The 15,421-nt window shown below is 37.7% G+C and overlaps 1 protein-coding gene across 1 annotated transcript in view; it reads left to right on the forward strand.

The window, feature by feature from the left end:
- The window catches only part of LOC149821798 (DNA ligase 1-like), a 42,124-nt gene that overhangs the window by 12,111 nt on the left and 14,592 nt on the right, over positions 1-15,421 (forward strand). The window contains exons 6-8 of the mRNA XM_089981058.1: positions 2,923-3,010; positions 6,275-6,406; positions 15,230-15,342. Of these exons, the coding sequence (XP_089837184.1) occupies positions 2,923-3,010; positions 6,275-6,406; positions 15,230-15,342 (333 nt within the window). The remainder of the gene's footprint in view (positions 1-2,922; positions 3,011-6,274; positions 6,407-15,229; positions 15,343-15,421) is intronic.

The raw sequence follows: 15,421 nt of genomic DNA on the forward strand, positions 1-15,421 counted from the left end.
ACGGAAAAAAGATTCAAATTAAGTTTTGGAATAATTCGGATTTTGGGAACAAAAAATTCTTTGTTTTGGTCATAAGTTTTCTCAAGGTTTCCAATACCTTCAACATTTAAAGACGTTCCATCAGCGGTGGATACATATGATTTAAATTTATTGAGACTTGGTTTTGATAAAAGTGATGCATTTGGAGTCATATGGAAAGAGGCACCCGAGTCAAGAATCCAATAGGTCATACCTGGAAAAGAGGAGATGGCGGCACCGGAAGTGGAAGGTGAGGAGGATGACGTAGAGGCGCTCATCTTTATAAATTGTTGAAGAGTTTCGGTAAGATGAGCAATGGACTCCTTTATGTCACCATCCTTCTTTGAATCTTCATTGATGATTGGAGGAGTTTCCCCCACGGAAGCCACCTTCTTCTTGAATCTAGGGCAATCAGGACGAATATGGCCCGGTTCATTACAATTATGACAAATAAATTTTCTTCCTCCACCACCATTATTCTTCCAAAAATGTGGTGGTTTATATGTTCTTACATTGTTGCCGGGTCTAGACACGACATGCACTTCATCAACATCTCTTTTCAAGGCCAAACGGGTTTCTTCTTGACATAAATCGGCCAAAATATCACTTAGAGGGGTAGAGGCCCTATGAAGTAGAGATCCTCTAAGTTGTTCAAATTCGGGACGAAGCCCATGAATAAATTGAAAAAACCTCTCTTTTTCCATTTGCTTTTGTCTCATAGCAATAGCACTTCCTTCCCATTGTGGTTTGAGAAGGACAAGTTCATCCCACAAAGAGGATAAGGCACTATAGTAGTCCCTAATGCTCATATCACCTTGCTTGGTAGCTCTTACCTTTTCTTGTAGAAAAAAATGCCTAGCAAGGTCTCTTTGGGTGTACATGCCTTTCATAAAAAACCATGCTTCATTAGCCTTTTTGAATTTTGCAAGGTTTGCACAAATCTTCAACTCGACATTATTCATGAACCATGCTAAAATTTTAGCATGTTCACTTTCCCAATCTTTCATTTTAGAAGAATAATCAAGAATAGCTTTTTCATTTTCTTATTCATTCAAAGCTTTTTCCTCATTTCCTTCAAATTTAGTTAACTTCAATTGTGGTTCCGGAATGGTTCCACATACATAACCCCAAAGCTTTTTACCTTTGAGATTATTCTCCATAGCGGCGGCCCACATGCGGTAATTGGTCCCATCCAATTTGAAAGATAGATCGATTTTTGCATCTTTGTTGGCCATTTAGAAAAACAAATTAATAAGACAAGAGAGAGGAGAGGTATTACTTGTCAAGGTAGAATCCGATGAAGCCTTCTTAACCAAGGCTCTGATACCATGTAATGAAGTGCCAAATGAAAAGGGGCAAAGTCTTCAAGTGAAAGCACGGAAGCACGCACATACACAAGAGGCCACAAAGGGGCAAAATAAACCACAAAAGTGGTCAAGCACAAAAAGAGGTAAAAAATATTCTTCACTTCATAGAATGCTTCACAAGAAGCTTAGGAAATACATGGGGCTGTGCCCCTTATTTATACACAGCAAGGGACCCAAGGAGGGGCTCCCATAGAGTCGTTGGAGCCCCTCCAACGGTCATGTTTATGACCGTTGGAGGGGTCCAACGACTCTATGTGGACCCCTCTCAATTGTTAAAAAGAAAAAAAGTAAAAAATAAAAAAAGGAAAAAGAATAAAGGAAAAAGAAAGAAAAGAAAAAAGTATATCAATGATATGCGTGTACAGGTGAAATGACAGAAATACCCCTGTGGGGTTTTACAAAATAAATATATATATATATATATATATTTATATATATAGATAGACACGTAGACATATATATATCATATATATGTATATGTGTCGTAATCTATATATATATATATATAAATATACATCATATTTTAACAACCATGTCACTGCTTTATCACATTCACAGCTAAGCATCAAAACGTGTGAGTTTTACATAGGGTTAGACTTGTGTAAAACTTTCACAAGTTTTGAGGCTTTAACATTCACAGGTGGAATCACATTCATAGGGTTGCATTTTTGCAGGTTTCCAATACCCTTGTGAAAGTTCTAAAATGTGATTCAGAATCACAAGAAACCTGTGAAAATTAAAAAATCACAGGTGTTGCAAACATGCCCTAAGTATTGGAGAACCCCAAGCATAACTGCATAAGTTTAATAGTGAATATTTATTGCATTTGATCCTCCTTGGAAAGCAAAATTCACTTCTATTTTATCTGATGAGATGTTGTGAATATAAGCTAGACTGATTTGAAGTGGTTGGGACTGTTGTGTTTGATCTCTGATTCCAAAAGTTTGCATTTATTTTCATCTTATGGAAGTACGGTGGTTTCATGGCAACTCTGGTCCAAAACTTTTGTATAAACTTCCAATGCAATCTAACCTTAGGTTAGCTTAGTATGCACTGGATCTTACGAGGGTTTCTAATTATAAAGAAAGTTTATTCTACATGTTAATGCTTTTCTTATCATAATAATTTTGCATTCTTTATGATCGGTACTTATGTTTTTGTATTCTATGGTGTATAATCATATCCAGCAAGCTGGTCTCAGATCAGCCAGCATGATTAAATTAAGCACGTGTGCACTGCTTTGATAAAAAATCATGGGTTTCACACTGTTGTAGTTCAGGGAAAATGAGTTATAGAACAAATCTACCGCATGACCATCCCTTTTTAAAGTTTCATAAAACTGACAACAGATACAAGGATTTTGTTTGTATGCAAGTGTATATGACTATTACCAGTATGTCGTTCTCTGATAAAGGGACTTAGGGAATTTGATAACAGATATAACTTATTTTACGTGTATGTGCTATTCTTTGTCAGTTATTGCATTGTGCATGCAGCCATTGAGATGGGTCCCTAATTGTGTTGTGTTAGATTTCAGATTCAAGAAGCCTTCAGTGCAATCTTTTGTGCTGGATTGTGAAGTTGTTGCTTATGATCGTGAAAAGAGAAAGATTTTGCCCTTCCAGGTTACATCTTCAGCAATTTTATGTGTTATTAGTCATATATTTCAGTAAGAAGATGGATTATATTTGTCTAAAGATTTTTTTTGGGCACCTGGAATGTTTCTTTACTCTTGTTCATCAATATTAAAACATTTCAAGGCAGCATTTACTGTCTCTTTCACATGGATTCCTGCACTGTTACAAGCAGCTTTATGAGGGACTGAGGAAGTTGTTTCCGAACTGAAAGTTCTGTCAGGGCATTTCTCTTATGTTTTTATACTAAATTCAAAGACAGTTTTACTAAAAATTTTCTTGTGGTCTATTAATGCCTTAGCATAACTAGTATTAGATATGAAGTGTGCAAATGAATTGTGATGGATGATCCTTCCACTGTCTTCTTCTCAAGAGCTTGATTTCATACATGGTATTATAGCAGGGCAAGGGGTGAATTCTCTCTTTTTAGTTCTCTTTCATTTGTTTTCTTTCTGTTTTTAACATCTTTGTCAGTTTCTTGTTCCCTTTTTCCTTTCTTCATTCCTGTGATTTCTATAAATGCCAATTGCCTTCTTTTCCTCCACATTTCTTGCCTATGTCACATGGATACTCCTTTTTGACTGCTGCTCCGTATCCATTTATATACAATTCATATTCAAATCTTCACAAAAATGGCCGAATCCCTGTAATCCCATTCAGTGGTTCTTGATTGCATGTGTGCATGTGTTTCCATGCCCATACATTTGCATTAGACATAAATAAAATATCAGCATACATAATAATCAGTGGGTAAGTAAATATCACGGTCATATGTAGGTAGATAAATCAAATTTATTGCATTGTTCTCTAGATTTTTTAAAAGTTTTACAAGAATTTAAAAAAAAATGTTAAAGACACTCAATTGCTATCTATTTTAAATTATAGCAAATAACTGTGATAACTTCATGATATTCTCATAAGCTTTCACCAGTATTTCTATTTCTATTTTTATTATTCTGAGAGAAAATAGATCTAAGTTTTAACCTACTTTAAATTATTGCAATATTGTCACAACTATTTCATGAATGCTGATGAGAATATTGCAACATCTTAACTCGGCTTTTCTGGTTATTATAATTTTTTTTTATTTTCTTGAGGGCACATTGGTTTCGCAAAATTCTCCAGTAAATTTGTGTTTCCAATAGTGTCCTGGTGCTGATTCAGCAACCACTATATATGTACACACTACATGCCAGAGTTACTGAAAGCGCCCTTAAGTATGGGGAAGTGTGAAACATCGCGCTTCCGAAATGTGTTGGGAAGCACACCAAAAAAATGGGAAGCACGCTTCCCATTTTGGGGAAGCGCACTTCTCTCCTTTTTCCATTTTTTTTGTATTTTTAATTTGTTTTCTCTTTTTTTGCTTTCCCCTCGCTTCCTAGGTCGCTTCCGGTTCGATTTCTAGGTCAGTTTCGAGACGATTCCTGGTTCGCTTCTAAGTCATCTTGCTTCCTAAAATTTTGAAAGTGTCTCGCTTCCTGCTTCCTGCTTCCTGCTTCCCGATCCCCGCTCCCTCGACTGGCAACTCTGCTACAGGCATTGATTATACTATGTTGTGGCAGATTGATAAATGCCTTCTAACATTGTCATTTTCTTCATAGGACTTGGATCACATCTGTCTTTGCTTGATTGGAGTCATCCTGTCTTCAGCATTAATTTGATTCTGTGTCTTGCAGCGTTTGCTTTGGGTTGACTCCTTATCCACTCTCTCTTTGTTGGTCTAAAAAGTTTACCCAGGCAAACTTTGCCTTCCCACATTCTTCCTTATACTTTTCATAATAGATACTCCTTGGATGAACTCCTCCATGAATAACCTAGTGAAAATAAAACTTGGTTCTTTCAACTTCATAACTTGGAAGAACAATTCATGTTATGCTGTATCACAGTGTATTCTAAATTAATAAATCCTGTTTAAAAAATAAAAATTCTAACCATTTGAGGAAAAAATGATAGATTTTGTTAGCATAGTTATTTAAATTAAATAGATTGTATTTTCATATTTATTTAAATTAGAATACACAATAAAATAACATATAAACCAATCAGTTAAAAAAAGCAATTATTTTCAATATTCTATGTTATTTTTGTAGAATTATTTGCAAAAAGAAAAAGAAAACAAATGAACTAAATAGAGTTCCATAGTAATTAAACTGAAAGCATTCAGAATCTTTAATTGCATTACATAATAAAATAAGCATTGGTGTCCCCTGGTGAACAATAGTGTCGAGAGCAGATTGTGTCACACACTGTAGATAACTTGGAATATTGATATGCAAAAGGGCATCTGTTTTCTCTTGGTGGCTCTTGGCTCTCTCTTTTGACAATCCCTATTTGGGAATATTGAAAAACACAGCAGATGAAGAGGATATATTTATGTTCTTGGTTTTGAAATGTTTTCTGCTTTTAAGTCTCACTAAAATATGCAAAATATAAAATTTCTGATGAAAAACCTCAAAAGTTTCAGAAAACTTTTATCCCTTCTTAAACTTGTAGATCTATTTCAAGCAAGATCATCTTCATTGTGTTTCCCCATGTTCCTGGAATTTGATCTGAGATGAAATGGGAAATCTCCAATTTCTAGCATGTTGAAGGCCTGAGGGAGAGGGGGCATGGAGTTGGTTTTTTGGGTATTGTGTGAGTAACTAAGGTCAGTACCATCCTATTTGTAGAAAAACTCTATCGACAATGCTCATAAATGCAAAAAATGAAAAGGTGGAGTGGAGACATTCAATTTCAGGAAATTTGAAGAGCATCTTGATTCATATGATCCAGTATCATGCTATTCTGCATGATGTGTCCATCTGTCATAGAGTGGATGCTGATATATTATGCTTGTTCCTCTGTTACCAAAAAAATGATGAACCTTAATGTTTCCCTTTTTCTTGAAAATACATGATATATCAGTGTTTCATATGACACTAAGGTTGTTAAGATACTGACCTTACATGGTATTCCTCAACAACATATTTTCTTTTAACCTTTTGAAAAAATTCATGCTTTGTATGGTGTCTCATGTTGCTACTTAGATACATAAGGTGCTTGTTAAAAAGTGCTCACAAACCTGTCTTATTTGTTGGCATATTCGATCAAAGTGTAAAATATGCAGTCAGTCATGTCCGCTAGTTTATTGTATTAGCTCTTTTATGGAGAACTGGTCATGAGATATTTTGTTTGATTTGTTCCTTTTCTTAAATTACTTGTCATAGATAACTTTATGCCTTTTTGTTGGACTTATTTTGCTAACTGATGATGCAGGTTCTAAGCACCCGGGCCCGAAAAGGTGTCATATTGAGTGATATCAAAGTTCAAGTCTGCATTTTTGCTTTTGATATTTTGTACCTTAATGGCCAGCCACTACTTCAGGAACAGCTTAAAGTCCGTCGAGAGGTTGAGTATATGTCGTCGTTTCCTTGAAATGAACAGAATCGATGCATCACCTTCCAGTTCTTTTTCTTTGTAGTTTAGCTCTGATTATGTTTATGTTAGTCAATGTGTCCAGTTCCTATGTTTTTTGCACCATCTGCTATATGCATCTAGTCAAATCATTTTTGGCATAGATGTAATAATCCAATTCCTTCAAATGCCAGCTGTAACAAAGGCAGTATGTCATAGTTAATGTATTCGGCGTGGAGTGGTGTTATGTTTCTTATCAAGCTACCAGATGTTTTCCTTTTTCCCTCCATCCATTTGAATGCTATCCATGAAGATGGAATGAAGGTTAATTCAGTTTAACCTACATCATAGGCCACTACACAATCCCATGGATGGTGATTATGCATCAGTATGTCAGTGGGGATTCTTCTTTGGCTAATATTTTAATATTTTACATGTTTCTTGTTGCTGGCGTGAAGCTTTAAAGGATCTTTTGAAAAGCAGAGGATAATTTAACCCATATATTGGGGGTCCTTTGATAAGCTATGTATGTTAATGCACATGTATATATATATGTATGTATATTTTTTATTATTAGGTTGTATTTAGGTTTTTAATGTTTGTATTTTTATTTTTGTTCAATGGGTATTCCGGTCATTTTGACCAGCTAGCCGTTGGGGCTTCCCAATGGCTAGATAACGACTAGATATTGTCTCTCTCCCCTCTAATTTGTGTGTGTGTGTATGTATATATATATATATATATATATATATATATATATATATATATATATATATATATATATATATATATATATGGGACTTATAGTCCCCATTTAAACTATGCATCTTTTGTGCATTTTATGAACTAATAAAATTAATTATTTTAATTGTGTGTGTGCTCTTGTGAATGCCTCTTTGTGGCTTTGTATTTATGCTCTTTCCCTTCATAGGCATTGTATCTTTGCATCCTTGAGGATTCATTACATGGTATCAGGGCTGATGGCTCTTGATCCTTCTTGCTCATGGTTGTGAGTGACATTGGTGATATCCTCCTCCTCAAATGTTCATGGTGCTCAAGTGTTTGTGGTGACACATTTGTTCTTGCATCCTTCATCCTTCACTTTCTCTTTTTCTCTTCCATTCTTTCTCCCACTCTTTCCATGGCCGAAAAAGAGGTTGTCACCATCGTTCCTATCAAGTTCGATGGGAACAATTACTCCATGTTGGCAACGACGATGAGACACTTCCTAGTGGGGAAAGAACTATGGAATTTGGTTGATGGCTCCACTTTGGAAACTCAACTTGTTCTTACCGAGGAGGTGAATGGAGTTAAAGAAGCATTAAATGACGGTGAAAAGGAAAAGGCTATGTTCGATTATCAGAAATCCTTGATATAATGGGGCCATGCTAAGGTTCTTTTATGGTTAATGAATAGCATGAATGAAGATCCATGTGCCAACATTTTGGGCTTTGAAAAGGCCGATTAAACACGAACCTTTCTAAAACAAATGTATACTCAAAAGGATGCTGCCTACTTGTGGGAGCTTAGAGACAAGATTCACTCATGCAAGCAAGGAGATCAAACCATTCAAGAGTATTATGGAAAACTAGAAAGATTGTGGGATGAGATGGCTAGACATGATCCTATATGGGACACTCCTAATGACTGAAAGTATTGGAAGAACTATGTTGCACTGACTCGCCAAAGAGGCCGCCACACTTGCTTCTACGTGACGCGACACAGGTGCAGTCATCCCACACCCGGGGTTATCTTTCTCCAAAATGAACTTGGTCAACTCTGATTGAGTCCATTTTGGTCCAAAAAATAAAATGGGTGGGGTGGGGTGGGGGTTGTTAGGGCACGATCGCGCCACACCTTCCCACATTTCGCTGCTCCTCCTCCTCACCGGCACCAACGCCGCACTGTTCCACCAACAATGCCACCATGCTGCCTCTCTCTCTCTCTCTCTCCTTGCTGTGTGCCACATCCTCTTGCACCATTGCCTCTTTTGCATGCACTTCTCTTCCTCCTCTCTTCCCACTGTGAGATTCTCTCTCTCTCTTTCCTTATTGTGTGCCACGTCCTCCCTCTTGCGTCGTCGCCTCTTCTGCTGGTGCTTCTCTTCCTCCTCTCTTCTTGCTGTGAGGTTCTCTCCCTCTCTCTCTCTCTCTTGTTTTGTGAACTATCTCAACACCTGGTCGGCTAGGTGTTGGGTTTGTTTGACCTGAATCAGACATGGGCAAATGCCCAAGTATATGGTTAAACTAATTGAAAATTGTTAGGACCCAGGTCTCATTGAATCTGATGGTGTTTATCTTCTTCCTCCCTTAATTTAGTTGCGTACTCTGATTCTGGTCAAGGAGGGGATCTTAATAATCCTCGATCAACTACTGGTTTTGGTGTGTTTTTAGGTGACTCGTTCTTGTTGTGGAAGTACAAAAAAATAGCAAAAAAGTTTATCTTTTATCAACAGAAGTTGAGTATGAGTAATGACCACCACTACATCCGAAGTTGTATGATTGAGACAGCTGCTTGAAGATATGGGAGTGCACCTGATTACACCCTCATAGCTTTGCTGTGAGAAAAAGAATGCCATTTATATTGTCGGCAACCATACATTTCATGAGAGGACTAAACACATTGAGATGGATTGCCATTATGTTGGAGAGTACTTAAAGAAAACTATATCATTGCCTTATGTAACTTCTGAATATCAATTGGCATACTTCTTCACAAAGTTGTTACCTCCTTGATAAACTTTTAGTGATCTCACTATAAGTTTGTGGAGGAGTGTTAAAATATGTATGTTAACGTACATGTGTGTATACAATGTACACACATATATATATATATATATATTTTGTATTTGGTGTATATGTATATTTTATTATTAGGTTATATGTAGTATTTTTTAATGTTTATATTTTCAGTTTGACCAGCTATCTAGCTGTTGGGAGCTCACCAACAGCTATATGGTCTCTCTCTTCCCTATACTTTGTATATATATGGGATTTATGATCCCCATTTGAACTATGCATCTTTTGTGCATTTTATGGATTAATAAAATTAATTATTTTAATTGTGTGTGTACTCTTGTGAGTCCTCCTTTGTGGATTTGTATTTGTTCTCTTGCCATTTGTAGGCATTGTATTGTTAAATCCTTGAGGATTCATTACATCCTTGTCACAAATTATTTCTGAGTTTCTCTAATCAGTTATAAAAAATTGAAGCATCAGTTAGAAAAATTGGTGTATGCTACTTGAGGTGCAAGTGTAGACCTCAGCACAAAACTTATCTTATTGTGAAGTTTCTATAGCAGCAAAATTTTAACATGCCCTAATGAGATTAGACTTCAAATTTGGTGGGACACTTTGTCTTAATTGTCAAAAGCGGCGTCTAGACGCAGGGCCGCCACCTAGGTTTATGGGTCTTGGCGGTAGGGCCATGTTTTTCCACATAGGAGATGCCTAGGCCGCAGGGACATGGTTGTTATTTTTTTATTTTTTATTTTTGTCGTTTATTTCTTTTTTCTCTTCCTCTTGCCCTAAGAGCTTTCTTTTTTGTTATCTCCTTTTCTTCTTCTTCTTTTGCTTTTCTTTTTTACCTTCTTTTTTTCTTCCTCCTCTTTTCACCTTCGCCTTCTCTTTTTCTTTCTCTTCCTCTTTTTCCTTTTTTCCCATTTCTTTTTTCTTCTTTTTCCTTCTCTCACCCCTCCACTCTCCTTTTTCCCCCCTTTTTTTTCTTTTTTCCTTTTTTTTATTTTTGTTGTTTACATGTATGCATGTGGTTTTGACACACACTCACATACACACATAAAATCTCTTTTTTCAGTTATATATATATATATTGATGCAACGTGGGGATCAGCTGGTAGACACACGTGGGTGCGGGAAAGGGAACACGACTCCCACGATCGTGTGATGAGTAGAAGGATGAAAAACTCAAACGCAGTAGTGAACAAAACTCGAATTTATTTCATAGGCATAATCAAAGAACACATAAAAGTTGCATAGCTGAAGGGAAAATAATAGAAAACAAAAGAATAACAGAATAAAACAAAAACTGCAGGCAAGGAATGTCAGAGAAAGGCTTGGCTGAAAACTCAATCACGTCTGTCCCACGCAACCCTAAAACAGGGTATTTAAAGATTGCAAGTGGATCTGGGTCTCGGGTCCGGTCCCTGGACCCGAGATGACTTCAGTCTGCTGATGAAATTGGGATACCTCCGACCTTCGCTCGCCTGGAGCAGGTGCGCAGGGCCACGTCCCTGCCTCGAGATACCTTGCTCGCAATCGGATCCAACTCTTGGGTCCGATCGTCCATCCCATTTGGGTCAGGTTCCCTGTAGCCCGGTCCGGTCCTGCTCTGCATCATTCTCCCCTGGTTGGGAAGAAGTCGACTCTGACGACTTGTTACCACAATAAGCATATAGATCAGACACATTGAAGATAGGTGAGATGCGCCAATCTTCGGGTAGTTCAAGGAGGTAGGCATTCAAACCCAATCGCCGGAGGATCTTGAAAGGACCATATTTTTTAGGACTCAACTTATGATAAGTACGTACTGGGAAATGTTCAGGACACAGGTAAACCCATACTAATTGACCTACTTGAAACTGGACATCACGACGACCTTGGTCCACAAAAGCTTTGAAAGCTTCGTAACTTTCAACAAGTTTGGCTCAGACTTGTCTGTTAATATCACGCATGTACTCAACAACATCAAATGCGTCTGTGAGACTAGACACAGGTGCTAGATCTACTACATGGGTTGGTGAACTACCATAAACCACTTTAAAATAAGATTTGCCCGTGGACTGGTTGATTGAACTATTGTAGGCGAACTCGGCTTGCGGTAAGACTAGGTCCCATGTTTTGACATTCTCCCCAGCTAGACTCCTGAGTAGGTTCCCTAAGGTGCGGTTCACGACTTCGGTTTGACCATCGGTCTGTGGGTGGTATGCACTGCTGAACTGGAGCTTGGTTTTCAATAAGGCCCATAATGATTTTCAAAAATGACTCATGAAGCGAGTGCCACGATTTGAGGTGATCGTGTGAGGCAATCCATGAAAGCGGTCCACGTCCTTGAAGTAGTACAGAGCTACTAACGAGGCGTCAGTGGTTCGCTTACACAGGACAAAGATAGCCATTTTGGAAAATCGGTCAATCACAACTAAGATGGAATAAAAATGATGCGAGGTTCTGAGAAGACCCACAATAAAATCCATGTAAACGTGTTCCCAAGGCCTCTCAGGGATGAGCAAAGGAGTATACAAACCACTATTCTGACGTCGACCTTTGAACACTTGACATACCTCACAACTTTGAACAAACTTGACAACATCTTTGCACATTTTGGGCCAAAAATAACGTTCATCTAACAATGTGAATGTCTTATCATGTTCAAAATGTCCAGCTAGTCCCCCTTCTTGCAACTCAGAAATCAATTGTAGCCTAAAGGGTTAACGCATGCACACATAACTTATTACCTCGGAAGAGGTAACCGTTATGTATAGTGAACCGTGGGTTTGCCGTGCTGGTAGAGGAGAGGCACCTTTCCCAGACCTGCTGAAAATCAGGGTCCGTCGGGTACAACTCCCTATACTGCTCAAACCCAATGACTTGCACAAACATAGTCATTAAAAGACTATTTTTCTTGCTAAGTGCGTCAACTACCTTGTTCAGAGTACCTGATTGATGACGAATCGTAAAAGTGTACTCTTGCAAGAAACTGACCCACTTGGCGTGCCTCACACCCAACTTCTTCTGTGTGTTTAAATACTTTAACACCTCATGATCCGTGTACAAGACGAACTCCTTATAAATGAGACAGTGCCTCCAATAACGAAGGGCTTGTACAACGGCATAAAACTTATCATGTCGATCATCCGCATCATGGGATCTTCGTTGACGATACCAGATTCCTCACGCTCCTTCCCGTTCGTAGGATCGTCCCTCGCTTCTTGCGCCATGCCATCGACCAAGGATGAGGGGCTGCGCTCTGATACCACTTTGATGCAGCGTGGGGATCAACTTCTAGACGCACGTGGGTGCGGGAATGGGAACACGACTCCCACGATCGTGTGATGAGCAGAAGGACGAAAAACTCAAACGCAGTAATGAACAAAACTCGAATTTATTTCATAGGCATAATCAAAGAACACGTAAAAGTTGTATAGCTGAAGGAAAAATAATAGAAAACAAGAGAATAACAGAATAAAACAAAAACTGCAGGCAAGGAATGTCAGAGAAAGGCTTGGCTGAAAACTCAAACACGTCTGCCCCACACAGCCCTAAAATGGGGTATTTAAAGATTGCAAGTGGATCTGGGTCTCGGGTTCGGTCCCTGGACCTGAGATGACTTCAATCTGCTGATGAAACTTGGATACCTCCCGACCTTCGCTCGCCTGGAGTAGTTGCGCAGGGACGTGCACGTCCCTGCCTCGAGATACCTTGCTCGCGATTGAATCCAACTCCTGTGTCCGATCGGCCATCCCATTTGGGTCGGGTTCCCTGGTCGTGCCTGGGTCATGCTGTACAGGCCCGGTCCGGTCCTGCTCTGCATCATATATATATATATATATATATATATATATATATATATATATATATATATATATATATATATATATATATATATATATATATATATGAGAGCGGGGTTCATCCTACCCTTTTTTTCTTTACATCACCATTAAGACCCTCCAAATATCAAAGTTTTAGGTGTTTTATATTCAATTTTATTTCAAATTGATATGATGTAAAAATGTGAACATTTTATTATGAAATTTTAGTACGATATCAACCGATGATTTTTTTACCTCTTTAAAATAGACATCTGAGCATAAAGATGCTTATTGATTACATGTTCTCTATTCAGCAACAATCATGAACACATCTAACCATTCCAGATCAAGCATAAAACATCTAAATGCTATGATTTTGGAGGGTCCTAACCTTGACCGAATGAAGCAGGGGCAGAATAATCCCCATTCTCTCTCTCTCTCTCTCTCTCTCTATATATATATATATATATATATATATATAAAGTAATTGAATGGTGTGCCCCAAGTTTTGGTGTATGTTCACTATTATGCAATTTCATGAATTTTGCCAGAATTACACACTTCATCCATAATGACAATGATATGTCTGTTATTAAATTTAACTATTTATTGTAATATTTTTGCTTTTCTTGATGTTTTATTTTTTTTGTCCGCATAGGCCGACTAGTTCCACCTAAGCCCCGACTAGTCCTTTTAAGGGTTTTCTGCCTAGGCTCCGGCTAGCGCTTTTGGCAATGAAGCACCTTGTTGATGATCTTTGGCTCATCTACATATTAATGGGCCCTCTGCAGCTTACCTTTGAAGTAGTGGAGACAGAAAAAGTGTTTGTGCTTGCTTGCTTTTTAGGGATTTCTTTGAAACAGGTATAAAAATGCTTACGACATTTCCAAGACATGCTTGTCGGATTGCGTGCTCTTGTTATCTTTGTAGACATCTTTGTCTCCACAGTATGATGACATGCTAAGTATCCTCATCTCAAAGGAAAAAGGAAAAGAAAATGTCTAACCTTTTTGCTGAAGGGTTATAATGATTGGACTCAAGGTGGTGAGTCTTGTGACAAAATGTAAGAACTTGAAGAATAATGTATCGTACTACCATAGTGTTTGATGTCATTTTGTATTTTTGTTTTATGTATTTGAGGCTTACTGATTAAACCACCTCGATGTTTACATCTTACCTCAAAATGACTGAACTGCCTCATCTCTGCCTCAAGCCTTTTTAATCTTGGTATGTGTACGTGTTTGTGTTTGTTGGAGCATCAACTATAAATTGATAACAAGGCTATAGGAAACATAACATAGACAAGTAAATATATAAAATTTATTGGATATAATAAGATGTGCATATATGGCAGCATTCACAATCATCCGACACCTCTAGACAGAATTTCCAGCATTGACACGGATAAACTGCATTTTGAAACGGTGTTGACGGATGATACATAGCCTTCAAGCCAGTAACAAGTGGATGTATGCTTAATGTTTATGGCTTTGGCTCTAGTGATAGAGTTGGAACTTGGAAAGGTGTGGGGCATGAGGAAAATTGAATACTCTGATTATTACTTGCAGGTTTCAGTTTCTTTGCCAAGTGAACTTGTTGTTCATAGGTCTACTCTCTTATGTACCAATTGATTAGGGATTGCCATTTTAACCTTTTGTTTATTCTAGGTTTAATGCTTAGGCCTTTTATCAAAAGAATATTCTTTCTTTCAAAAGTGCATGTCTGATTTATTTTACGGTGCTGGGAATGCATTTTTCAAATCCTTCATTTTGCAAGCTTTTTCTGTTGTTGCAGTTTGTCTCTGCAGAAAGCTGTATACTACTACTACTACCACTACTACCACCACTACCACCACTACCACCACGACCACCACCAATAATAATAATAATAATAATAATGGGCTTAACACTGCTTTTCCCCTTGTTCTTTCTTCTCAGCTCTCTCTCTCTCCCTATATATATATATATCTACTTTTCTATCTAAATGGTTGAACAAGTTGGATCGGCAGTGTTGTGTTTGCTTGCTTAAAAGTGCTGTTTTACTGGCTTATCATATATTGGTTTTATTGGTTAGTCTAAAGCTCTATTTTTTTGTTATTTTCTCCTCCCATGTCGGTTCTGCCTGTGCTATATTGTTTTCCTCAGAGATTATTTTATAATGTCAACTTTGAGCAATTTTGAAATTTTCCTTCATCATTGTCATTCATTTGTCTAGTCTTCTTACCTTTTGTGGTTAAAAGGATGACTGACAATAGTCCTGAATTCATGCAGCTTCTGTACGATTCTTTTAATGAAGTGGAGGGGGTGTTTCAGTTTGCGACTGCAATTATATCCAGTGACCTTGAGGAAATACAGAAATTTCTTGAAAGTGCAGTTAATAATAGGTCCCATCATCTTCTGAATGTATTTTGTGGATACCTGTCTTTATTGGTCTCTCAATCTCCTGCTAGGCTTCATGGTTCA

This window comes from Nuphar pumila, chromosome 11 (genome assembly GCF_984573655.1).
Source record: "Nuphar pumila chromosome 11, dmNupPumi1.hap1.1, whole genome shotgun sequence".
Taxonomy (NCBI): Eukaryota; Viridiplantae; Streptophyta; class Magnoliopsida; order Nymphaeales; family Nymphaeaceae; genus Nuphar; species Nuphar pumila.